This window comes from Prunus dulcis, chromosome 4 (assembly GCF_902201215.1).
Source record: "Prunus dulcis chromosome 4, ALMONDv2, whole genome shotgun sequence".
Taxonomy (NCBI): Eukaryota; Viridiplantae; Streptophyta; class Magnoliopsida; order Rosales; family Rosaceae; genus Prunus; species Prunus dulcis.
In genome coordinates, this window is record NC_047653.1 from 8,027,489 (window position 1) to 8,053,660 (window position 26,172).

Consider the following 26,172-nt stretch of genomic DNA (forward strand, 5'->3'; position numbering starts at 1 on the left):
TTTGTGGTTTTTTTAGGATTTGTTTATAAAAATTAAATGGTGTATGATTTATTTATATTATTAATGTTAAGAATGAGTATATGACTAAATATCTCTATTAATTAATTTTATTGGATAGATCATAGCTGGGACCTAGATTACCCCTATTCAACTAGAGATCTATATCACCCCGTTCTTGAATTTAAAAGATTAATTTCCAAACACAGTAATATCATTATATTTGCAAACGTGTCAAAATCTTGTTCACTCATCTTGAAAATGTCAAAAGCACTTTCTAAACACTTTGCTTTTACTTGTACCAATTTCCACTTCATTTAAGGGCTTATTAGAAGGAAATCAGAAACCCATAAGAAATCTCCAAATTAAAAATATATAATTTATTTATAATATCCACGTATAAAGAAATATTTTTAAAAGTTATTGTAAAAAACAAAAAAAAACATTGAATTAAAGCCAAAGGAGAGGCTATTAGTTTTCCAAAAGCATTTAATGCTACCATAACTTTAGGTGCCTCCTTTCCTTGAATTGTCCTCCCACCCCCCTCCCACAACCCCATCAATTAATAACCCAAACATTAAATGAATCAATTAATCAAATTTAATAAGCTTTATTATTATCTTAATTCAAATTCAAACTAATTTTAATACTAGAAAATATCAAAGGCAATCAATAAATAATAATAATAATATTATTATTTTAATTTAATTGCAAATATTACATAACGGGCTATATTTACTACCATATATAGTTCAGCTCTATATAATCCCAAGAACCCCTCGTTCTCTCTCTCTCTCTCTCTCTCTCTCTGAGAAAAGAAGGTTTGTGAAGTCCCAGTAATGGCTGCTGACGTGAGTTCTCTGTTTCGGGTTCTAAATGGATACAGCGACGATCAACATCTGAGTTTGGGAAGTAATTCTAGTGGGGAGAAATCAACGGCCTTGATTACACGAGACTTGCTTGGTGGTGGGTCTTCTTCCAAGCTTGCTAACGAGTCCCAGGAACTGGACCTCGACTTGCAGGTCCCTAATGGCTGGGAAAAGCGCTTGGACTTGAAGGTTGGTCTATTTTCTCATATGGGTCTGTTTGTTTCCTGGGAATTAATGGAACAGTTTGCTGTCATAATTTTCCTGGGAAAGATTTGACATTTCTCTTGGGAACTTGATTTTGGTGTTGCTGTATGGTTGTGTTCTTGTTTTTGATTTGGTTGCTTTGAATTCTGATTTCATGACATGTTCTGTTTCATTCATGGTTTGACTGCAATTGGCTTTATTTTATTTGTATTTTCTTCAATCTAATTCCTTGGTTTGGAATTTTCTGTTATCTTTAGCTGTGTGTTTGGTTGCTGAGAAACAGATAGTAATGGAGTATAAGAAATCTTGTAGTTTTCTGGAGTCCATTTCTTTAATTCTCATTAGATTTTCAATTTATCATAATATTGTTTTTCCATTATCCATGTTTTCTTGTTCTTTTTTTCCTGCAGTCCATTATAGCTTTTGAAATTCAATATAACAGTATTTTTTTTTTCTTCTTTTCATTCCTGACCTGAGTTTCCCCTGCCGTCGAACAGAGCCTTTTGATGTTTATGAATATCCTCAAGATGAACAATCTTTTTTTAATAGTTTATTGCTATTGCTTGAAAAATATAATATTTAAAATAAAAAAACTGTAATTAATAGCAAAAGGATATATTTGTGTATTCTGTCAATTATTTTGGTGATGTTCTTCAATGCTCTGCAAGTTCTAATCCCATTGTAGATTCTTTAAAACTATCTTTTATGTCATGAGTAAATTAATTGTGAGCAATTCATTTATTTTATTTTATTTCTGTAATTAACATATTGTATATTGATTGCTGCAGTCTGGGAAAGTGTATCTTCAAAGGTGCAGTGCTCCAAATTCACTTTCAATCTCAGATCAGAGGGACCAAACCAATCCAACAGTTCCAAAGATGCAAGATTTAAATTTCCCTCCATCATCCTCCTCAAAAATCCCACTAAGTCTCTTTGATGACACAAGCACCAGCCTGGAATTAAAATTAGTTCCCTCATCACCACCCTCATGCAATTACCAGAGCCTATGCACTTTGGATAAAGTAAAATCAGCCCTCGAAAGGGCAGAGAAAGAACCGATTAAAAGGCGATCTTCGTCGATGTGGAAGTCATCGTTGTCATCATCACCATCGTGCTCATCGTCGTCGTCATCCATCAAAGAAACTCAGGAGGAAGAGAGTGAGGAAAAACTATTTGCATCACCATTTGCAGCAGGGTGTCCTGGTTGCTTATCTTATGTACTGATAATGAGAAATAACCCGAAATGTCCTAGGTGCAATTCTGTTGTCCCATTGCCAGTGATGAAGAAACCTCGGCTTGATCTCAACAGATCAACTTGAGAGGAAGAACATTGCTTATGCTTCTTCTTCATATGATTTTTGTATATGATATTCTACAAGTAGTCTTTTTCTCGAAGAGTAGATCTGTTAGTTCTTATAGAAGAGTAATATGTACATTCAAAAGGTTGTTTGCTTTTTTCTAGCATAATTTATAAGACTTTTATTGGTTTATGCCTTGTTCATTCTTCTTCCACATTCTGATCTGCTTCTGTGTTATGGCAATTTTGTTCCCTGGCCTCGTGTAGCAAATACCATTCATTGTGCTCTTTCAATTTTGTGGCATAAATGGATGTATCAATTTATTACGGGTGCAGAGTAGGAAGCACATCACACCCGCTCTAGCCAACTTGCCTAATCCTGCCTGAATTTTGTAAATAGAGAACCCTTTTTAAAAAAATAAATAAAATGATTGTAAAGAGTTGTTATGAAATTCAGTTTCTGAATTAAAGTTGTTGCTTCTGTGGCAAGTTATTGGCAGGCATTATATGCATGCCAAATGGACCACTAGGGTATACTAAGGAACTTGTATGTCCTATAAACATGGCAGAGGTTCTGCAGAAACTTTTATAGATCCTAGCATTGGTAGAATTGATTCAGCAACTTTAAAAAAAAAAAATTAATTCTGCCAATATTATTAATCATTTTCTTTCTGCAGTAAGTTGAAGCTCATCTCAGTATATATATATATATACAGATAATTTAACAGAGTGATTTCAAATTTCTGAAAGATAAAAACTTAAATTGTATTATTTAGTTTTTTTTTGCCTTTGCTCTGCATTCATGTGCCATTAATCTATTAAGAAATGCATTCCAATTGAAGCATCAACCTACCAATCTAGAACTTTATCCTGAAGCACCTAGATTAGAAAATCAGTGCTATTATAATGTCATAATCAGCTGTAGTAAATGCACTTCAATTTCTGAAGAATTAAAATCCAACTGAGTTGCTTTACAGTTGCCACTGCCAGAAGAACAGAAAATACCATACACTTCCACCTACCCTTACCTATTTTTTTTTTTTCCCATCCATTAATCCTATTTTAAAATGCCTGCTGATTTTGCCCCCTTTTATTTTTCTATATAAAATCTAGTTGGGTTTTTTTTTTTTTTTTTCTTGGGAGAAGTGGTTCAAATTTTGATTTCATCACTCTGTTGCCGGCCATCTGAATTAGACACAACACTAAATTTGAAGCCAAGGTTTTACCACCACAATCTACACATGTTTTGTCAATCAATTTAGCCAACATATTCTTAATTATTTATTGATTTGTTTGTTTGTTTTGTTGTGTTTAGTTTCTCACCTACTATGGCGTCCCTTCTTAATTTGATGCAGAACATCATAATCCAGAAGTAAAGCTGGAGGAAACTCTGCTCCTGATTAACTAAGGGGTAAGAGGTACACATATTCAGGTTAGGTCTATAAATGCTCATGGTAGCATTCATGCCATATTAAATACTCACCCTCTTCCTGACTGTCCTGTAGACATATATATATACAATATAACATATACATTGTACGCTTGATACACGACGTACATATATGTATCTAGGTAGCGTTTGATTAGTGCTACCTAACCTATACTTATCATGAGATGACATTTGAAGCGAGCCCAAAGAACTGATTAGTGCCGTATAACATTTTGTATCTAAGTAGCGTTTGACCGTTCCTCTACGTACAAATGTTGCAAGGAGGACCAGGCTAATTAAGGAAAACTCATTAATCTCAGATTGTGACTTGTATCCATGCATTTTTTGAACCCTTGAAGTGATTCAACATATTGGCCATCGTCGGGCATTAACTCACATGAATATAGGGGCTTTTCTTCATCTGTACAACAATCTTTTTGGGTTTGGTGGTGTGCAATTATAAATAAGAGATAGTGATGTCTAAAAATATGGTTGTGTCGTATAAATGTTTGAAAACAGCATTCAACTACAAATTGTCAAACTGATGTGGTTTAATGGCTCCTGCGTGGAGCTAATTATGGGCATTTAGTAGACCAATTCATTAATATACCTAACGAACATTAAATGGAGAATTTAATTTCATCATACTCCTTTAAAGTTTTGCCTACCTACTTTCTTATCAGAGTTTAATTCTTTTTATTTTCTCAGCCCAAATTATTTTCCCTGTATAATTTCAACAACAAAAATAATAATAAGAAAATTAATATTCAACCCTAACTCCTCTTTTATTATATATTGGCTTTTATATACACACACACATGGCCCATGTTTTTTTTGTAGGTGGGCTAAGTTAGGCCTACCCCTGCCCTTGGACACTTTTGAGGTTTCAATGTCAGCCACAAACACATATGGCCTAGCAAGGTAAAAAGAAAAATTGGAACATATTCCCTGCATTTGTCAGCCACAAAGGTATTTGCTTATTGAATTGATAGATAGACGGTTTGAATCTGAAAGAACTCTGCTCCAGAAAAAAATAGAAAGAGATTTTATATATATAATTAACTTTGGACATAAATTGTTTACTTCATTTTGCATGTCCATACATTGAGTTCAATTTTAACAACTTCGTATCTTGAAATCTCAAATTTTCATCGTTATTTACTCATCATCGATGTGATGGTTAAGATACATGTTAAATTGACACATATATTTTTTTTCTCAAGTAGAAGAATATTAATGCCACGTGGATTTATAAAATAAAAGAAGTAATAAAAAAAAATGATTTGTTTTAAAATAAAATTAGGACTCAAGTAGGGTATAAAATAGAGGCTAATTACCACAAAATACAAGTATCTATAGATCCGTGATATGGTTGTATAAATACTTTGATTGAACTCCTGAACTTAGGTAATGCAAGCATACATTGGTCACCATGAACGTGTGCTTTTGTCAGGAATCAACCAATATATAAGGGCCATTTCAATGCATTACTCGACCGCCATGACCAGAAAAAAACATTTCACCTAAATGAAAGGTCCAAAATGAAATGTCCCCCTCCTCTCATTCATGATGCCTTGTTTGAAGACTCGTTGTAATCTTCTCTCATTCAAATAATACAACCGCTATTCACTCAAAAAGAAAAGAAATGTCCGCAGAAGTTGAAGTAACAATCATCAAATAAATGAATGAAGTTGAACTAGCAATAAATGATGAACGGGACCAGTTGGTCACTTACCTAAGTTTCATGTAGGAGGTCTGGGTTTAGCGAACGCGAATATTAAAAGAAGGCGCACGGGTGCATCAGTGAGAGGTAAGCGAAAGTTTTCAATATAAACGGTTATATGTGATGTTACTAGTTTATATGTAATAAGGGTGGACGACAATATGAGCGGATTGCTCGCTTGACTAAATTTTAATACCCCGCACGAGAATTTTTTCTCACGTAATATTGCAAAATAGCACATGCATTCTAATTTTATGATTGTTTGTTACTGTGTTTACATGTTCATAGTATAACAGTATCACGGCAACTATTCGTTTTTATTTTCTTTGAAATGTCAATGTTTTATGAGTGAGAAAATTGATTTTGAACTACAAACCAACTCACGTAAGAATCAAGAGACAAGTTATGCAATAACCATAGTCTGAAATATCGATAATATCGAGGAAATATCGAGGATATTTCGGTTTTTTCGAATCACGGATATTTCGGAACATATCCATGTACATATCGTATAAATATCGACAATATCGACGATAATATCGAAAAATATCGATGTCGATAATTTCGCTCACATTTCAGCAATATTTTGTCAAAATATCGGTGTAATATCGCTAAAATATCGAAAATATCGATGTGAAGGAAAAAAAAAGAAAAAAAAAAAGGGAAAAAGGGGAGAAAAAAGCACAAAGGGGATATGAACCCCTCCCATTTTACTCCTCCAACACCTTAAACACCATATCACTTATGTTTTTGTGATAATATGCTAAAATATTTATATTTATATGAGTGGTATGTTAACAATTACATGCAAAACTATTTTGGGGATTTATCATTTGATGACTACTCTTCACAATACACTTATTCTACACATAGAGATGATGAAGATAGTGAAAATTTTGAACCTCGTAGGAACTCTATGTGGTACTAAGTCACTCATGTATCTTACCATGCAATGTATAAAGTGTAAAATATTATAGTAAATCATTATATATAAATGATTACGGTGTATTTAATCTTTTTTCATTAATTATTACATATTTTTTACACTCATAGTGTTTGCCCGCTTGCTGTATAATCAACTTAAAATTAGTTAAATCCATCATGCAATGCATTTCCTTCTAATTTTTTGTGATAAACCCATAGATAATTGACTAAATAAACATTCTCCAAAGTTTCAATGAAAATTTTCAAGTTTTTCTTACAATTTCCGTGGTTTTTATTCAATTTTTATCGATATCGATAATATCCCGATATTTCCATCGAAATTTCCATATTTTTGGACTACCGATATTTCCGATATCATCGATATTTTAGACCTTGGCAATAACCGAACTCCATCACACGTGTCAATGTTTTGTGAGTCTCATATTGATGTTTGGATTTGTCAGTCAACTTTAACTTGATCTCTCCTTTTGAAAGTAAGGTTCATGAACTCAAGGATTCAATTACTTTATTTATTTATTATAAATTCTCATGTATATATTACTCTATATTTATTAGGAATGCCAATATTATTATTTTTTTTTTGAAGGGATGGGTAGGAGCAGTTATAGGCATCAGCGAAGTAATTATATGCGCGCCTCAAAAGTTTAGAAGGGTTAATGTTCTGTTATCAAATATATGGCATGATATATTATTATTAGACTTTGAATTTAAGCACACATATATATTTTTTTTTTGGGATGAAAGAGCAATAGTATTTTATTGACAAGATAAACAAAAACATATACAAAGCAATTATGGTGCTGAATATAGATACAACTTCTTCGGTGACCAAATGCACCAACAGCAACCAGAAGCACATATACTCAAACTTGCAATAAAGATTTGCTGCGAAACGGCAGAAACGGCAAATTCGTATTGGAAGCCAAATGTGAATATGAAATAAAATATCATAAACAAAAAACAAACTACATCAAACTCTTAAAGAATTCATGGGAATTATTAGACTAAAACAAACTGAGAAATAAGACCATCACTATACATTCTCTCGAGCAATCCAAGGAGAGCCATAATGTCATACCTGCTAAACTCATAGTCCCACACCGGCTAAACCCGAACCCGATACAACCTGACATCATCCCCACTTTATAGCTCCAAATCTATATCAAAGGCTGACAATTAGAGCCAAATCCTTGCATGCGTGGGCCAAAAGACGGCAACTATATCATGACGATGACACAATGACTGCTTTGACTTCACAAACAAAACAAAACACAAAGAATCTAGAGGGAAAATGGTGGGAATGAGAGGAAAAGGGATGGGAGGAGAAGAAAGGGAATGGAGTAGGAAGGGTGGCTGCCGACCCTAAAGAGGGCGGCAAGTAATGATTTTTCTTTAGAATTTTCTCATAGAGCAACAATTAGGTTTTACCCTTAAGCACACGTTTCTAAGAACATAATATGATATGACAAACTGAACGAAAAATAAAAGACTTTCATTCTTAATGAATGGTTGAAGTGTGTTATAGTTCATAATGCTTATCTAAAAAAGTCCTAATTAACTCTTAATTCAATTAACCTCTTTGATGAGTGTCTAATTAATCATTTTGTGATCCATGAATTATTGGATCCTATACAACAAAAGCAAAGTGTGAATTAGAATATACATTCTCATTCCCAATCCAAAGCTTAGCCCCAATCAAACCTTAAAGAATCACAGGAGAGCCCATTTTCAATGCTTAGTTTGTCACCATCATCTTTATTGGATTGGTTCAACTAAATAAACCTTCCACATTAATGTCACGCTTGGAAAATATGGTCCTAATCTATTGAAGGAGAGTAGGGGTTGAAATGTCAAAAGCAGCAGCAGCAGTAAATGAGAAATGGACCACCCGATTTTCTTTCCTATGGTCTCATCATGTATTGTAATGTATAATATTAATGTGTAGTGTTTTATCGCTTTTTTGATTGTGGAAATATTTGCACGTGTGTGTGTGAAAAGAAATCGGCAGGTCAAATGTTTAAAACTAAGTGCACAGTTGGTATTGCGGCTGAGAAGCACAAGAACATCAGAAAATACATATGGTGTGCTGGTAAATTACATGCAAATTGCAAAGAATAATTGAGTTTAAATCTCATGGGATTTCAAATTTAAGCCACCAAATCAATAGCCAAATGGTAAAAAATAAACTTAGTTTAATCTACTTACTCAACATAATGAAAAGAGGATGCTTGCCAATTATTATTATTATTAATTTTTTTAAAAAATAAAAGCGATAATTTTAACTACAAAGGGAGGGGGTTTCTCACGTACAAATTATTAAGATGACATGAGAATTCAAATCTAATACCACTTATCTATAAGTCAAGCCATTTTTCTACTAAACTATACCCCGTTGACAATTTTAATGAATTTAAATCGCACTATACTTTATAGGTTAGCGGCCATATAAGAAACTGTAAACTTTATATGTTTTATTCGTGCACGTAACAAACTTTCGTTGGTAAAATTTGAACTAAAATGCCGCTGCAGACTAAGTCCCATCCTTTTAGATGAACTGAAATTCGTTAGTATTTTAAAGTTCTTTTTCCTAAATTTTAAATTTCTGGTTCCTTATGTGTTTCTAGGCCATATATTTGTTTCAGTTATTGGGCTTGGGCCCAAATGAATGCATCAAGCATAAAAAGGTGTTAAACACTTTTGTTAACATAGGCCAACTTCAGACCAAATAAAAACATAAGCCCCATAACATAACATGCACCTAAAACGGTGCGTATTGTAATTAGGCGCCTAACATCATCTTCTGCAATTGAAGATTCGCAACAGTTGCAAGCGCAAGTTCGTTCTTTTTTTCTTCATTCTTCCCTCTTCCTCCTTTTTTGGTTGCTGTCAAAATCACCACAAAATTTTCAATATCTTTTCACTTTTATCCCTTGATGTATCGCGAGCGTATTGTGACCGTATCAATAGAGTATCAGAACCGTATCATAAAGTTAACATTCTGAAATGGTCTATGATATGCCAAGTGGCGTATCAAATACATATCGGTGCCGTATCGTATTCTTCATCACCCCATTTCCCTTTCTTTTTTTTAAACCTTTCTTCCTCTTTTCTTCTTCCTTCCCTCGTTTATTTTTTCCAAAATTTTAAGTGTAAATTACTCAAATGGTCCTCAAACTTGTACCTGATTTACATTTTGGTCCATCAACTAAATTATTCGTTCAAATGGTCCATCAACTCTATATTATTCGCTCCAGTGGATATACCGTTTAATTTTCTGTTAGATTTAACCTAATTTTAGGGTAAATAATGACCAATTTGCCCTCATATTTTACAGAAATATTGACAGAATATAACGGTAGGACCAATGGAGCTAATAATATAGAGTTGATGGACCAATTGAACGAATAATTTAATTGAGGAACCAAAATATAAATCACATATAAGTTTGAAGACCTTTTGAATAATTTACCCAAATTTTAAATTCATCTGTTCAAATCAAATCCACAATGAGAAATTAAGGACTCGATAACTCATGAAACTTTTAGCGGGCTCGAGCAATAAAATATGGGCCGAAGCTTACTGAAGTGGGCCCAAAGTGTTTTTTTTTGTCAGCAGGTCGAAAGTTTAACTAGCTGAGACTCATCTTCAGCTTCTCTCTCTCTGTCTAAAACCCTACTAACAAGCAGCTAGGATTTTAGGTGCAGAATGGTGGCGAAGAGGAAGCAAAAGCAGAGGATCATTCTACCTCCTGAGCTCCCACCGGAGGTCTCAGAGGACGAAATTGAAGTCTCGGACGAGGACAAGGACTTTGTCGATCAAAACCGAGAATACGCTGGCTTTCTCTCCACCTTAGACACCCAGTCCATCACCAAGTTTGTTCATTTTCTCTTATTTCGTGCTTTTGAACCTTAATTTCCTTTAAAATTTAATACTTACATACCTCTGAATTTTCATTGGTTGGGCCTGAGTTTTCAAAGTTTTGATTTCAATGTCATTTTTGTGTTCATCTAATCTACATTTATGTTTAAACAAAGGCATGTTACCCGCGTTGCTGATGTAAAGGAGGATGCTTTGGAAGCTCTGTATGAAAAGCGCTTAAAAAGGAAATCCTTGCACAAAGAAAAAGAGGATCCTGGGGTTCAAGTTGATCGTGTAGATGCTCTTCCTGTTAAAACCTTAGATGGACAACTCTACTATCGAACAGGTTCCTCATTTTTATTTTATTTTTTCTAGTTTGGATAATGGTAATTGGGGGAGTTGTCTTTAGAAGGTCTTTGGACGTACACTGAGTGTGCATGTTTTAAATTCTTGTGATGATGCAGCAACGAAGGCATCAAAAGCATCTGAAAACGATCCCACCGAAGAGGAAGCCAGTGGTGCTGCAGATAAAAGCATAGTTAAGCTGACAAAGGCTGAAAGGAGGGCAAAGCTTAAGAAAAGTAAGAAAGAGGCTAAGAAACAAGGAAAGGAGGCTGAACCTGAAGTCGAACAAACTCCACAAGAAGCAGTGCTGGTATCATCTGATTGGACTAGTTATTCTTCTGTTTTGCTTCTGAGTTTTACATTTAGTATACTGTATTATCTGTGTATCACATAAAAAATAAATAAATATTTATTTATTTTGGTTAGGCTGAGGTTAAAGAAGATCTTACAACTGAAGAAGCCTTTGAAAGTAAGAAGAACAAACTTGCAGAGCTGGGAATAGCGCTGCTTGCTGATCCAGCTTCTAATATAAAATCTCTGAAGGAGATATTGCAGATCTGTAAAGATAACAATCATGCCATTGTCAAACTTGGACTCCTATCTCTGTTGGCTGTTTTTAAAGACCTTATTCCTGGGTAAGACCACAGTTCTGTTCCATGATGTACATTGATCTTTTATGATTTGTAGAACTCTTCTTTAGTATGAAATGTGGTGTACAAACGCCTTAGGACATGTGCCTACCCATTTCTGTCACACCTTTGGATCCTTGGGAGGAAAAAGCCTCTCAAAATAAAGGAGAGTTATGGTGGTTTGATTTTTTTGGAGAAACTTTACAGCGTTAATATTTCCAATTAAGAATGTGCTAAATGTTTCAACTTAAGAATAAACACTGGAAGAATATACACCGAGCACATGTAAATATGTGCTAAATGTTTCAAATTAAGAATAAACATTGGCATTATAGAATTTTGGCTGTTGAGGTGTTGGACGCCTTGTGTCTGTGTTGACACATGAAACTTCTGTCCTTGCCCACAAACCATTGTGCATGTTTACTCATGATCAACATTGTTTCTGTCTGCATTCCAGTAATGGACTGTAACTCTTATATGAATGTATTGCAGATATCGGATTAGGCTTCCTACTGAGAAGGAGCTAGAAATGAAGGTCTCAAAGGATGTTAAGAAAATGCGGCTATATGAATCAACACTGCTATCTGTATACAAGGTTGGCAATATTTTCTATGCTTGGTTCCTTGTTATGGTTTTTGTTTCTTACTTCTGATTTCTGATGGATCTGCTACACCTTGAACAAAATAAATTATTAGTTAGTTTTATTAAGCTAGTGGATTTTGAATCATGCCAATTGCCAATTGCCATTTGTAAATTTGTTTCTTTTTCTTAGTGGTCATTTTGATGGATGATATTGTATTGTTTAGATTTTGGGGATGTAAAGTTTGTTTGGGTCATTGGACCAATCACTGAACCTACACTAGGTTTGTTCATTGTTTAAAAAAGACCTAAAGACCTGTAAAACGTTGTTGATTTATGTAAATTTGAAGAACAATTTTGTTTTGAAGAGTGGTAGATAAAATTTTGAGTTAATTTGTGTGGTTGTCCTTATAAATATTGTTAAAATTTTCTTTTATGCACATTCTCAGGCATACCTGCAGAAGTTGGCAGCATTAGAAAAGCAGTCCTCATTTCAGCATGTGGCATTTCGCTGTATCTGTACATTGCTTGATGCAGCACCCCACTTCAACTACCGGGAGAGCTTGTTAGGTGTTGTCATCAGAAACATAGGCTCCCCAGATGATGTTGTAAGGTTTTGCTCTATCTTTAGTTTTTGTTCCCTAATTTATCCTTTTGGTAAGTAGTCTTACAAGGTGTCTTTGAAGGTCAGGATTGACGCAAGAATTTGGAAAATGATTGTATCTTCAAGTTGGAGTACACAGTTTAACTCTAAATATGAGCATTAGCCAGCATTTACTTTAGGATTGAGCAAAACATTCAAGTGGAAATATTGTTCTTTGTTTAGAGTCTCAATTTAAAATTTTATCTGACAAAGGAAAAATATTCTAAATTGGTCAAGGACTGAAGATGTTACTGGCTGCAGACTGCATGGGTGTCAAAACACCTTCTTTTGCCTAGAAACAGTTCAACATTGCCACGGTGTTGACCTTTTTTGTCAAAAAAATTAGACATGGTTGTTATTTTCATAATTATTTTTAAGAATAATGTTCTCATATAAAGATTTGTTTGAATGTGAACAGATATCTATATAAATATAAAAAAACTGCAGATGTATTGATGTGTCATCGTTTTTGGGATGAAGTTGACATGACACGTTCATGTCCATGTACCATGTGTAACACGTCTCTCATGTCTGTGTCGGTACATGTCAATTTTCTCGGTTTATTCACAAGATAATTGTGTCCATGATCATAGCCAATGTTTTCTTTTACTATTTCATCCATCTAACTATGAACTACTTCTTAACAGGAAACTGTGCTGTTCTTCCATCAAGTCACTGTTTACAAACGAGGGAAAACATGGTGGTGAAGCAACTGTGGAGGCTGTTCGATTAATTGCAGATCATGTGAAAGCTCATAATTGCCAATTACACCCTGACTCTGTGGAGGCATGAGATTACTTATCTATTTGTTATTTATGTTGTTTTAACCAATTTTTGTGCCGATAAACTCAATACTGGACCATCTTGCCTAACCATATACTAGGAGAAAATAAGACCAGTTCTCTATATCTCTCTGCCAAAAGAAAATTATTGATCAAATGCTGTAGTTTTATAAGGATACAATCAGGGTTATATTGAGTTAAGATAAAATTGTTATTTCCTTACTTATGGCCGTCATCTACCGTTAGACTCCATGCTCAGCCAACTAGATGGCATATTTCTTGAGTTTTGTTTAAAAGGAGCTTTACTGTTTTACGGTACAGAAATGTATATGGATATAGCTTTTCTCGGGTAATTTTGCAGCAACACATAATGCATTTGGTCAGTTGAACGTACATATGTTACCGTAGCTTGTGTCATACACAGGTTCACATAAACAAATGATTGTTGATAGGAAATTGTTGATTTTCTGTCTAGTAATCTACAAATAGTGGGAAGATGAATTTCGTGTTGGAATCATATTGTATAATAAGAACTCTTGTGGATTTTGTTTTTCCTCCATGCTTATTATTGTTAGTACTTCTGCAGGTTTTCTTGTCTCTGTCATTTGATGAGGATCTTGGGAGGGCTGCAAGAAATGATGAGAAACATAAACCCCAAAGCAAGAAAAGTAAGAAGAAAAAGCATTATGAGGAGGCACGTCAATTGAAGGAAAATGACAAAAAAAGGAGTAGGCAAGAGTTATTGACGAAGACAAGAGAGGAGGTGTTTTTCTGTTTTGCAAAATCCATTGACTTCTTGATCTTGCTTGTTTCAGTGGTTTTTCCTCTCAACCTATTGAATTTTGTAATGCTATACACAGGTTGCTGCTGATTACAAGGCTGTTGCTTTGGCCCCAGATGTTATGGAGCGGAGAGGAATGCAGACAGAGGCACTTTCTGCTGTATTTGAAACATATTTTCGCATATTGAAACATACAATGCAGTCATCAGCTTCCAGGTTTGTTTGCGCATCATGATTCTGATAACTTTGGATCTGTGATATCCTATGAATTTGCTTTAGCTTAAAAGACAAACCAGAGCAAGAAGGAGCAGATTGCTCACTATGTGTAGTCTGTACAAATAATTTTAATTTTTTAAAGAGAAGATTTACAAGTTTGTAAACTAAGCATATAAATTAGCATACATGAGTTTTAAGACTTGAGAGACCACTGATCACATGGTATCAGGAAAAACTGGCTTCTCTGTCTATGGGCACTATGGGGCACTCATGTTTACTTTTTCTGTAAATACAGCGTGTGATATGGTAAATGGATGCATTGTGGAAGAAACTCCTTGTAGAAGTGAATTTTCACATTTTGTATCATTGAAGACCAAAAGGATTTGTAAATTTTTCTGATTGGAAATTAGCTTCTATTAAGTACAAGAAAAAAGATGGAGAATATGTCCATCTTGGCATAAAAAACTACAAATGCTTAAAGAGAAATAATTTAAATTTAGCTCAAAACTCATTCCCAATCAGATCACGCTAAAGAGAATGTACCTCAAGTGCTCAAATAAGCCCATAAAGAACGTAGGTATCTGATTCTGTCCTTTATAAAATTCACTTAAGCTACGTTGTTATAAATATAGCTGTATTGTGAAACAGTTCTTTTTTCGTGTAATTTTCATATTGTTCAACCATATTTCTATAATTTTCTATCTTTTACCTTTTGATATTTTGACAGTTCATTCATAATATTGATAAATGCATAAACATGAATGATCTTCTGAGTGATATTTTAAATGGCATAAGCTTAGATAAGCTTGTTTATGAATATGCATGTGCTTTGCTTTGAGGAACTAGGTATCCAAAAGCAGTAAATGGCTACTTTGAGAGTGATGATTGAAATGGGAGATATATTCAGTTTTGAAGTCTGTCATAGATATGCTTGATTGAAAGTGGAAATCATTTATAATTTGTTCTTTGGGTAGTTTATGGATTTGCAATTCCCCTTTATTTCAGATTTCAAATGTATTGAATAATTTCCTGTGATTCTCCATTCAGATCCGAAGCAAATGCTAGTTTATCTACTGGTGCAACTGAGCCCCACCCTTTACTTGCTCCGTGTCTGAAAGGATTAGGAAAATTCTCGCATCTAATTGACATGGATTTCATGGGGGATCTTATAAACTATCTGAAAAAGCTTGCTTCTGGTGGTAGCGATTCTGAGAATACTTCAAAATGTTTGACTGTATCTGAGCGCCTCCGTTGCTGCATTGTTGCATTTAAAGTGATGAAGAGCAATCTTGATGCCTTAAATGTTGATCTGCAGGACTTCTTTGTTCAGCTTTACAATATTATACTTGAATATAGGCCTGGAAGGTTTGCACTAAACTTTTTAATGCCAAAATTTGGTGTTAAAACATTTCTCTACCTTCTGTGGCATCTAGTTGGTATCTTTGTGCATTTTATGAAGTAAATAACCTCAAATTCCTATACCCATATTTACTGGAGTTCTGGAACTTAATTTGCATCTTTCTATTAAGAATATTTGTTGTGATAAGCTTATTTCCTGCAATGGGTGTATTGATTTTTCCTGTCACCTTAGAGACTAGTATAAATGCATGCTTTCTAGGCAGGTTCAACTAATGACTTACCTAAAAAAAATTACCTACTGGTTGTGTTCATGGAACAGAGATCAGGGCGAAGTATTAGCTGAAGCTTTGAAGATAATGCTGTGTGAAGATAGACAACATGACATGCAGAAGGCTGCTGCATTTGTAAAGCGTTTGGCCACATTCTCATTATGTTCCGGATCGGCAGAGTCCATGGCTGGTATGTTCTTGTTTAGAAATAAAGTTATCAATATCTTGTTATGGATTTCTTATTCCTGTTCCCCATTTGAATCTTTTGTAGCTTTGGTTACTTTAAAGCATCTTCTTCTGAAGAATGTCAAGTGCCGAAATCTGTTAGAAAATGATGCTGGAGGTGGCTCAGTGTCAGGTTCTGTCGCTGTAAGTTCTCATGCCAACATCTGCTTCATGATATTTAATGAATTGGAGCCTGCGGCCAGCTTGCATTTCTGAAAATAAATTTCCAAAAACACAAGTTCTTTTCATTTTGATTATCATGTGAAGGAATTAGCTTTATTTAAATTCTGATCTACAGCTCTGGATGCCAAAACTGTAGAATTATCTTTTATCTAAATTCTAATCCACAGTAGAGAGGCCAAAACTATCATTTTGCTTGCTGGAGTCCTTTAATTTCCCTCAAGGATGCCTCAATAATTCCCCATGAACCCATGATACCACTGATAAAGTTTTACTCACTTTGTCTGTGTGGCCTTTAGTCTCCCATATGGAAGATAGACAAATAAATTTTTCGTTTGCTTTCCTCTCTGCATGCTTATGTTTCTCACAATGGTCCTCTCTTCAGAATCTGAAGTCCATCTATAAATGTAGTAATAAAGACTCATCCAGTTGAATGCACTAGTTAATTTGTCAAGCAGGAGGGGAAAAGGAAAAAACAAAGAGAAAAAGGAAGAAAGACCTTACACCTAAACTTGCACAAACGTATGCAATAGTTCAAATGATGCTTGTGCATTGTTCACTCTGTGCAGACTGCTTTGTAATATAAAAATGAGAAATGTCTGTCATGCTTGTTCATTCAGCAAGTAATCTTAAATAAAGTGATTTTATATAATTATTTTTTAGTTTATATGTGATTTTGGTTTGGTACATTTGACATCATTACATGCTTACGCTCATTATAATGCTGAATCTGACACCCGTTCCTCTCGCTCTCTTCTCTCCCTTCTGATGCACAGAAATATCACCCATATGCTTCGGACCCCAATTTAAGTGGTGCTCTTGCTTCAGTCCTTTGGGAACTCAATCTTCTAACCCAGCATTATCATCCAGCTGTCTCAAGTATGGCTTCAAGTATATCTAGCATGAACACTGCTCATAACCAGGTTTATCTCTCTACCATCTCTCCTCAACAAGCTTTCACGGACTTTTCCTTGGAGAGGCCAGAGTCTTTCAAGCCACCGAGTGACATTAAAAAATCAAATAACAAAAGGAAAAGAGGAAGTGACCCTTCTGTATCAGCTGTGATAGAACCTTCTGCAGATACAACTTCAATCGACGAAGATGATGTGAGAAAGAAGCTTTCTGCTCATTTCATGCTTCTTCGTGACATTAAGGAGAATCAGAGATTAAGGGCTGAGCTAGATGGCACTACATCATCCATACAACTATATGAAGAGTATAAGCAGCAAAAGAAAAAGGCTAAAAAGCCGAAAATGAAGAAAAGTAGAACTTTGTTGACTGTCAAGTAACATTCTTGGTCTGGCAAGTTCCGTAGAAAAGTTTAGTGAATTTTTTCAGTTGAACCTGACTCTCTCTTAGACCCTCACAGAAAAAGAAAAAAGAAACATGAAAAATTGAAGAGGGAAATGTGAAACGGGTCAGGAGAAATTTTGATTGTAACAGTGATCTCTATCAGCCTTCCATTTCTGATTCATCTGTAATATTTTGCTCATTCTAAAGAATACTAATTTTCATGATATTCTTGGATAATGCGTGCATCTTTGTATCACATGTGGAATTTGTGTCTAGCCCATCATTTACCTCCTAAATCTATTCGTAGAGCAACAGATCATATCAAAGCTTAAATAATCCAGACTCCATACTTGGCTCATTGGATGCGTCATATTCTTGGCTTATATTTAGTGTGCTCCAGAGTTATGGTTTTTAGGCCTTTGTTATGCTCTGCAGATATTCTGAATGATGGTTTGTAAGGGAAAACAAGCACTTAGTGGTTTTATTACCCCTGCACCCGAGGTTATCGGTTTGATTCCTTCTTTCCTCAATATTGCTTGTTAAAAAAATATAAAAAAATTGCTGACAGATCCTATTAACTAACTACGAGTAAAGCAGAAAACAAATGACCAGTGGAGCTCCCAGTTGCATTTCTTGTTCAGAAATGTGACATACATAGCCATATAAGTGGGGTCTCAACTAAACCATATCTCTTCATGGGACCAGAGCAGAGCCACAGATATTTGAGTGATGCTAATTAACTTCAGCCCACTCCCACCTTTTCAGCTTATAAACTTAGCATGTGCCACGTGGAAACACACTATTAGCTGGTTATATATCTACAATCCTTACTCATTCCAAGTTTCCATGCCCAAGGAAAATAGATTGAAAGCACAGCACAGCTAGCTCTTGCAAATTTGAAGCTAACTGTAAAATATGGAGACCAGTGTTGCATGCTACGCCAGAGGAGCTTTTCCAGTGCGTAATGTTTCATCTCAGCATTCAAGCTCCCTAGTCTCTCCAGCTTCCATCTCTTCATCTTTCAATTCTAAGGTATTAACACATGGAGTTTTCACTTTCAGACAAATATGCATGCACATATTTTTGGCCAAGTTAGTGCAAATTGCTGCTTGAGAATATATACCAATATATAATGGACTTCTTCTTTCGATACGTGCCCAAATGGTGCTCTAATGAAAATGGTGGATGAATGAAATATACATATTATTAAAGGATTTTTGTATGCATGGCAGGTTTTGAGAACAAGCTCTCTATTTGGGGAATCATTGCGTATGGTGCCAAAATCATCCCTGAGAGTTTTAAAGTCAAAGAACAGTTCCAGTGTACCCAAATGTGCAATTGGTGATAGCTTGGTAAGATACAAAAAGAAACCTCATGCTATTTCCTAAACGTTAAAACTGACTTACAAAAAGAGCTGCACAATCAGTATAGGCAAAAGGGTCTTTATGGAGCTTAAATACAATTTTAATTTTATTTATTAAAAAAAAAAAACAATTAATTTGTGATTGTAGGAAGAATTCCTAACAAAGGCAACCCCAGATAAGAAACTGATCACATTGTTGATATCAATGGGGGAAGCATTAAGGACCATTGGATTTAAAGTGAGGACAGCTTCTTGTGGAGGAACAGCATGTGTGAATTCTTTTGGAGATGAGCAGCTTGCTGTGGATATGCTTGCTGATAAGCTTCTTTTTGAGGTCAGACTTAATCTATATATACATATTGCACAAATGGGATAGTTTGAATTTTGCAGAAGAAATATGCTTTTTTCAATGCATGTTACAATCAGAAGTTACTTCTCCTAAACCAAACTTGATTGTAAACTCTGGTTTTCAGAATATTGTCAAAGCTGATTTCTGTCTTTCAACATCTAGGCCTTAACTTACTCACACGTTTGCAAATATGCTTGTTCTGAAGAAGTTCCTGAACTCCAAGACATGGGAGGCCCAGCTGAAGGTCTGCTAATCTTATATGGAAATTCATGTATTCATATGAGCACTCAATATATATTTGAACATTTACTCACTAGTTAATCCTAACATAAACAGGTGGATTCAGTGTTGCCTTTGATCCACTTGATGGCTCCAGTATTGTCGACACAAATTTCACTGTAGGGACAATTTTTGGGGTGTGGCCAGGAGATAAGTTAACTGGGGTAACAGGAAGCGATCAAGTTGCTGCAGCCATGGGGATTTATGGGCCTCGAACAACATATGTTCTTGCTGTTAAAGGCTTCCCTGGCACCCATGAGTTCCTTCTTCTTGATGAAGGTTTGCTTTCATATCAAAAAAATTAAATCTCATATAAAGTTCTCACCCAACAATGATTTGATCAGCTCACTTCTATGATAAATTTCAAACTTAATGCATGGCTTCCCTCAATTTTCTCTACAAAATGCATTGGTTAGGAAAATGGCAACATGTTAAGGAGACAACAGAAATTGGTGAAGGAAAGCTATTCTCCCCTGGAAATTTGAGAGCCACATTTGACAACCCTGACTACAGCAAGGTCAACTCTGCTTTCCTAAATTTTATTTTATTGATGTGTTTTTAGAAGACATGCTACTTTCTTTTCTTTTTTCACTCATGTTGTAATTTCTTGAATTTTTATTTAACAGCTGATTGACTATTATGTGAAAGAGAAGTACACACTGAGATACACTGGAGGAATGGTTCCAGATGTTAACCAGGTCTTTACTTATCTTAATTAATTAACACCCTTTGACATGCCTGAGTTTAGTTAATTTCTAGTCATTAAGCAAAACAATGCATCTAAAATGACACACAATTATCGGGTTTGCAGATTATTGTAAAAGAGAAGGGCATCTTCACCAATGTGATATCCCCAACTACCAAGGCTAAGTTAAGACTGTTGTTTGAGGTAGCTCCATTAGGCTTGTTGGTTGAAAATGCTGGAGGTTTTAGTAGTGATGGCCACCAGTCTGTGCTAGACAAGGTGATCGTTAATCTTGATGATCGGACTCAAGTTGCTTACGGATCCAAGAACGAGATTATCCGATTCGAAGAAACTCTATACGGATCGTCCAGGCTCAAGGGAGCAGTGCCTGTTGGAGCTGCTGCCTAGTGACAAACATTTACTTGGTTAATTATTTCCACCCCCATTTTTTTTCTTTTCTTTTTTTGTTGGAAAAATCAAGCTATATAGCTCAAAATAGTTATTGTGAAATTGGAGACACAAGGTTGTATTTGTATTAAGAAGTATAAATCAAGTAAAAATTGTTGAAAAACATTTGATCAGCAGAAAACTAAAGTGTCCATGATTTTTAAGATCCATTAACCAAAGAGTTATATATGGATAGAAATGCGCATGATAACTGGTATGCTTCAAGTCACCAGTTGAGCAATGCACTGAGGTACAACAAATACACATTTCTCTGATGCAAGAAACAGAAAACTCTGTTTAAGTAGGGGTATATCATTAGAATCATCAGAGAGAACGTTACAAAGGAACCCGCATGTAGGAACGCAGCCTCATTAAAAACCTTTCTAGGAAAAACCACGTTGGACAAAATCCTGGGATAGAAAAAAGAGTGTCACCCATGCATTAGACTACAAAAGAGTCATAATAACACAAACACCAAAAGAAATAAGACTGTTTGTTTAAGTTGTGCACTCACAGAAAAGTCCCTTTTAAAAAAGCTGCAAGCCCACCAAGAAGCAGTTCTGTTGATGCAGAACAGGAGGCTACCAAAACAAAGATTTAAAAGATAAAGAAAAATAGAAATGTTGACCCATTTGAGGCCTGCAAATTCTATAAGGCCTGGAATTCATTCATTCAGATGAGCTTCGGCAAATTTTCAGGCCCAATGAAAATGCAATGCCCAAATCTCCATTATTATTTTCCTTTACCTATCATATTAGCACATCAAACCATATTCTATCAACAAATTTGGAAAGACTTAGAGCATAAAGACATGTGATCATTAATTTTAGAAATCTGGATTAAATAGATTAACAGAGCCAGGTGTAGCTAGGCATGCTACTCTATATATGGAATACAAACTCCCTTAATTATGCTAAAACCACTTGCCATAGCCAGAGAAAATTAAATTTATCAACATTATCAGCAAATTAATTCAAATCAATGTGAGTGTGTTTTGTTTATACAAGTAATATTCTATTTTAATTTAATCTAAACTACGAAGAGGGGGATTCGAACTCGAATGCAAAGTAGCATGAAACACATCGGCTCTAGCTACCTTAGCTAAGCACATATCTGCATTAATGATTTTTTTATTTTTTTTTTGGGTTCATCTTCAAAAGCCTTAGCCTTTAAGAATTGTAGATGCCAATAGTATATATGCCATCTCTTAAACAAATGGGATCAGAATATTATCGAAAATCGTACTATGAATTATGTGAGCTATTGCATGTGATTAGCAAGTTGGTCCTTAATTTCCAAATATGTTTTTGTTCTTCACTCATGTTTCCATTAATGAAGAATCTGAAATTCCACAGCAGAAATATACCTTGGCTTAACTCGATTTCATGCACATTATTCATCAAAGATGCATGTGCTGCATCTTCTGGATCATTTACATTGGCGGTGAGTTATGATTTTGAACATGGCTGCGACTGCTGCTGAGAAAACCCGAAGTACATAATTTCCAAGCTGCCATGTGCATCAACTGTCCAAACAAATTAATATAATTATTAAGAGATAACTAAAATTATTTTATTAATTATTATGTTATATATAGTTTGATTAATGTAATGTAAGGCCTGCAGGTGCTGCAGGCTCATCATAAGCTGTAAGGCCGGCATTTATTTTCATATATTTATATCTGCAGCAGCTTCATATATAATTAGGTTGACATATATATACAAAAATTCTCATATGCGGACATCTGAACGTTATTATCGTGCGGACGCTATGTATTTTGTACTCTCACTCTATATTTTCCTGCATATTTATAATAACATCCGCACGATAATAACATGCGAATATCTGAATAAGAGAATATTTATATATAAGAAGTCCTCGGTGATGAATTGGCCAATTCAAGAATTGAACTGTTTGACTATAAGCTCTTGTTTTTGCATGTTTAAATTAAAGAAGGTATGAACACATTGGACTACGAATCATTGAGTCAAATCATGAACTCCAAGGCCATCGAATGGTGGGCGCTTGGCCAACTTTCTTGGAAGTTAAGATATAATTATCAAACATTTCATTTTAATTCATATATTTTTGGGCGACACATATCTTAATTCAAGTAATTAACTAATTTTTATTTCGTTTCCTTAAATGTGAACTTTTCTATACATGTGCTCGTATGATTGATTGGATAAGCATATTATCCATGTATCTATCCATCTGGTTTATTAATTCTAAGTTTTTTTTTTTATTTTTCTGAGAATTTTTGTGATTGAATTCATAATTCAGCTAAAACAGTCACTAGCTACAAAGGACAGATACAATTAGTTTGAAGAGTGCTAATTGAAATTTTTTTTTCTTTAACTATTTAAAACGTGTCTAAGGCCTAAGGAAATGGAAGACATGAATCAAACTAAATCCTAAACACTTAACCTTAAACCCTAAATTTCCTTTTGTCCACACTTACAATATCAAGACATAAAATTTTGTAAAAAAATAAAGTATAATTTATGTGGGAGTAATGCCATTATGTCACTACGCAACAAAGTCACTAATTACTATCCAACATATGATATGCCTTCACCGCTACTTTTATTTCGGTGCCTTATTGTGGCCGCAAAGGCATTTGTGTTAGTCACACTTATTTTTCCTTGGATTCTATAAGGATAAGTGGTGAAAGTTTTTTCTATTGAGTCCAAAATAGTAACTTGAATTATTTAATCAAAGTATGGATAATAAGTTATAAGGGGGTCTCATTATGTACTCCTTCTTTAGAACGAAAATATAAAGAGAAAAATAATATATTAAATAAGTGTATGATGACTTTTTTTGACGTATCACGCATTAACGATTGGTATAATGTCCGACATGCCGAAGAATTACGTAGCCAAGGTAAATGCATGATTTTTCCTATACAACATGTGAACTTCTCTAAACGTCAAGGGGGAAAAAAATTGGTGATCGAAGGCCTATAAGATCTCATTTCTCGTCAATATTGTCAGCATATACCTATAGCTCTAGGCTTAGGCAATGTATATCCATGCATGTGACCCGTATCACAAGCAGCTTCCATCACATTTGACATTTCTCCCCAATCCACTTCTGTTGTACGTACGGATTGATGAGATTTTGCCATTTTCACGGATCTTAGAGCTCATCCTTTTCCATAAACAATTCAAAATATTCCACAGAACCCCAGAGATATATCTTCATGATTACAAAGAAGAACGTGCATTACAAGTTCTTGAACCCCAAATGTGCATGCCATGTGCCTCTGGGGGGCCTCAAATCAAGGGCATGCATAAATTTTCAATTCTTCTTTTTTTCCAAATCTTGGACTAATAATTAGGTTATGTAATATTTTCACAGAGTTCACACCGTAATCTCGATTGGCTCATTTCCTGCATATAAACCAAAACCCAAACCCAGAAGAACAAATCACAAGTTGTTTCACACTGGCACGCGTATAGTATCTCTCATCTAACATGATTCTTGGTATTTTTTTTTTAAAGATCTTCATGATGACCCATTTGAAAATAAAATTCAATTATTTTTTATATTTCTTAATGGGGAGTGATGAAGATTGGAGAAAAATAATATATTTCTATAAACACATTAACTGTCACAAAATTCCCATTCTAGCCAATCATGAACTCCACGTCGAAACCTATGTTTTTAATTTTATTTATAAGCTCATGTAGCTGGCAACACAAGTCAAGTACTTACTTGAATAGGCTGGCATAAATGGGTTGTGTCTTATAATAATAAGCTGTAAAGCCCTCTCCACCATCTCCACGGCTCCAGCTTTTTATTATTCCCTTTGTAAAATGTCTGGTAGCCTGGTACGGTTTTGTTCCTTTTTCGTTTTTGATTACCTTACAATAAGCCTTAATGAGAGGCAGGCAGCAACCCGACTTCACACTCTAATGAATTAACAACTCTCTAAACCAACATTAGCCAAAGGTGATGTTATATAATGCAATTGATCACCGAATAATGATATCGGTGTACATGTTAATATATCTTATATATCCGTTATATATTTGAGATAAATGATCTCTTGCTAAACTTATATTATCGAATTTGTGGATTTATATCACGAATTTTGGCAAGAATTATTAGTGTATATGTCTGGCTTTCTTTGTATATACAAATGCAGTAAGCGTGCAAGAACTATTTCCCTATTGGGTTTGATTAATCAAGTAAGGGGAGATCAAATTAGCATAACCCTAGTTGGTAAAGAGCCTTCTCTCTGTTTACAATGAAATCCGTATAATAATAACGTGCAGACATCCAAATGAGAGAACTATATATATATATATATACACATTAGTTAATCAAAATTAAAGTATATAAATATACTAAGCTTATTCTCTAAAATTTTGCTTGAGTATAACAATCTGGGATTCGAAAAAGATAAGGATTTGCAGAGGAGAGATCAGCAACAATCCTAAATGATATTATTCTTTTTCACTTTTATATACCCTTTACTTGTCTTGGTTTCACACTTGAAATTTCTCCAAGTGTTACGTGTAAAGACTGCAGCTCTTGACATATAGAACATCAGTCACTCTAAGGATATATATATATATATATATATATATATATGAGCTGTCGTTAGTGATTGAGCTTAATTATGGATAAACTTAAACTAATTCATAATTAAGAAAGATAATTACAAAACAAATCCAATCAATGGTGTCAAAACTACGTCCTTGTGAGGCCTCCAAAGTATTGCTTGCTTAAGGCCAGCATGCAGGCCCCGTCCTTCACTTCACATGATGATCAGTTTTGCAATTGCCACCATATATATTTGGTACCTTATCTTTTTGCAATTACTTATTGTCCATTTCTGCTTGTTTTCTTTTTAAGCCGGATCGAATTTTGGGTCCACAATTAATCCAATTTCACTTGATTTACTCCTTAATCAATCAAAATTTGCTTAATTATTATTATTCTTCTTCTTCCCAGTCCACACATATATATTATACATATTAATGTTCAAAATTGAAATACTTTTCTTGTGGGGTCTTAAACCAAAATATTCTCCCACCACTCATTTTCCATGATTTCTTGTTTGAGACCACCTTAGCCTACTCATATGTCATTACATATATTTTACACTCATCAGAATCTGATTTCTGGGTTTTATATTTTATATTTTATTTTTATATACAATTGATACTCTATTTTAAATTAATTAAAACTACATGGAGAGGGATTCGAACTCGGATAAAGAGTGGGGAGCACATCCTCCCCGGAAAAAAAATAGTCTCATGCACCATTCAAGCAATGGAGCATTTTTACTCACTACTTTACCTCAAGGTATACCCTCACAACCCTTCTCAACATTTGACACGTGTTTATTGACATAACCATGATTGTATAAATACAAAGTAAAGAGTTAACTATGGTTATGTCAAGGGACATGT

General features: G+C 34.6%; 3 protein-coding genes across 5 annotated transcripts; all 3 read left to right on the top strand.

The window, feature by feature from the left end:
- Positions 1-764: 764 nt before the first annotated feature.
- On the top strand, positions 765-2,566 carry LOC117624851. The gene is made up of 2 exons (XM_034356333.1): positions 765-1,055; positions 1,859-2,566. The coding sequence occupies exons 1-2, from the start codon at positions 837-839 to the stop codon at positions 2,387-2,389; spliced, it is 750 nt and encodes a 249-aa protein (XP_034212224.1). The 5' UTR covers positions 765-836; the 3' UTR covers positions 2,390-2,566.
- Positions 2,567-10,059: 7,493 nt separating this feature from the next.
- LOC117625833 (nucleolar complex-associated protein 3) lies at positions 10,060-17,857 on the top strand. Of its 3 annotated transcripts, XM_034357402.1 has the most exons (13): positions 10,060-10,336; positions 10,499-10,668; positions 10,787-10,977; positions 11,094-11,302; positions 11,789-11,891; positions 12,325-12,488; positions 13,166-13,304; positions 13,887-14,063; positions 14,161-14,297; positions 15,345-15,662; positions 15,976-16,115; positions 16,197-16,294; positions 17,107-17,857. In XM_034357402.1, the coding sequence occupies exons 1-13, from the start codon at positions 10,170-10,172 to the stop codon at positions 17,617-17,619; spliced, it is 2,526 nt and encodes an 841-aa protein (XP_034213293.1). In that variant the 5' UTR covers positions 10,060-10,169; the 3' UTR covers positions 17,620-17,857. The 3 variants fall into 3 exon arrangements, with proteins under 3 accessions (XP_034213293.1, XP_034213294.1, XP_034213295.1); XM_034357403.1 differs by lacking the exon at positions 15,345-15,662; XM_034357404.1 differs by lacking the exon at positions 16,197-16,294 and having other exon boundaries at positions 17,107-17,349.
- Positions 17,858-18,421: 564 nt separating this feature from the next.
- LOC117624830 (sedoheptulose-1,7-bisphosphatase, chloroplastic-like) lies at positions 18,422-20,918 on the top strand. The gene is made up of 8 exons (XM_034356302.1): positions 18,422-18,655; positions 18,856-18,975; positions 19,135-19,320; positions 19,498-19,579; positions 19,672-19,893; positions 20,031-20,131; positions 20,241-20,312; positions 20,426-20,918. The coding sequence occupies exons 1-8, from the start codon at positions 18,539-18,541 to the stop codon at positions 20,705-20,707; spliced, it is 1,182 nt and encodes a 393-aa protein (XP_034212193.1). The 5' UTR covers positions 18,422-18,538; the 3' UTR covers positions 20,708-20,918.
- Positions 20,919-26,172: the final 5,254 nt, after the last annotated feature.

Bases quoted from the DNA above. Each gene is read 5' to 3' on its own strand.
- LOC117624851 (XM_034356333.1), top strand. From the start codon at position 837: ATGGCTGCTGACGTGAGTTCTCTGTTTCGGGTTCTAAATGGATACAGC. The intron at 1,056-1,858 runs GTTGGTCTATTT...TGATTGCTGCAG, and splicing joins AAAAGCGCTTGGACTTGAAG to TCTGGGAAAGTGTATCTTCA.
- LOC117625833 (XM_034357402.1), top strand. From the start codon at position 10,170: ATGGTGGCGAAGAGGAAGCAAAAGCAGAGGATCATTCTACCTCCTGAG. The intron at 12,489-13,165 runs GTTTTGCTCTAT...ACTTCTTAACAG, and splicing joins TCCCCAGATGATGTTGTAAG to GAAACTGTGCTGTTCTTCCA. The intron at 14,298-15,344 runs GTTTGTTTGCGC...TTCTCCATTCAG, and splicing joins ATGCAGTCATCAGCTTCCAG to ATCCGAAGCAAATGCTAGTT.
- LOC117624830 (XM_034356302.1), top strand. From the start codon at position 18,539: ATGGAGACCAGTGTTGCATGCTACGCCAGAGGAGCTTTTCCAGTGCGT. The intron at 18,656-18,855 runs GTATTAACACAT...TATGCATGGCAG, and splicing joins CTTCATCTTTCAATTCTAAG to GTTTTGAGAACAAGCTCTCT. The intron at 19,321-19,497 runs GTCAGACTTAAT...TTCAACATCTAG, and splicing joins CTGATAAGCTTCTTTTTGAG to GCCTTAACTTACTCACACGT.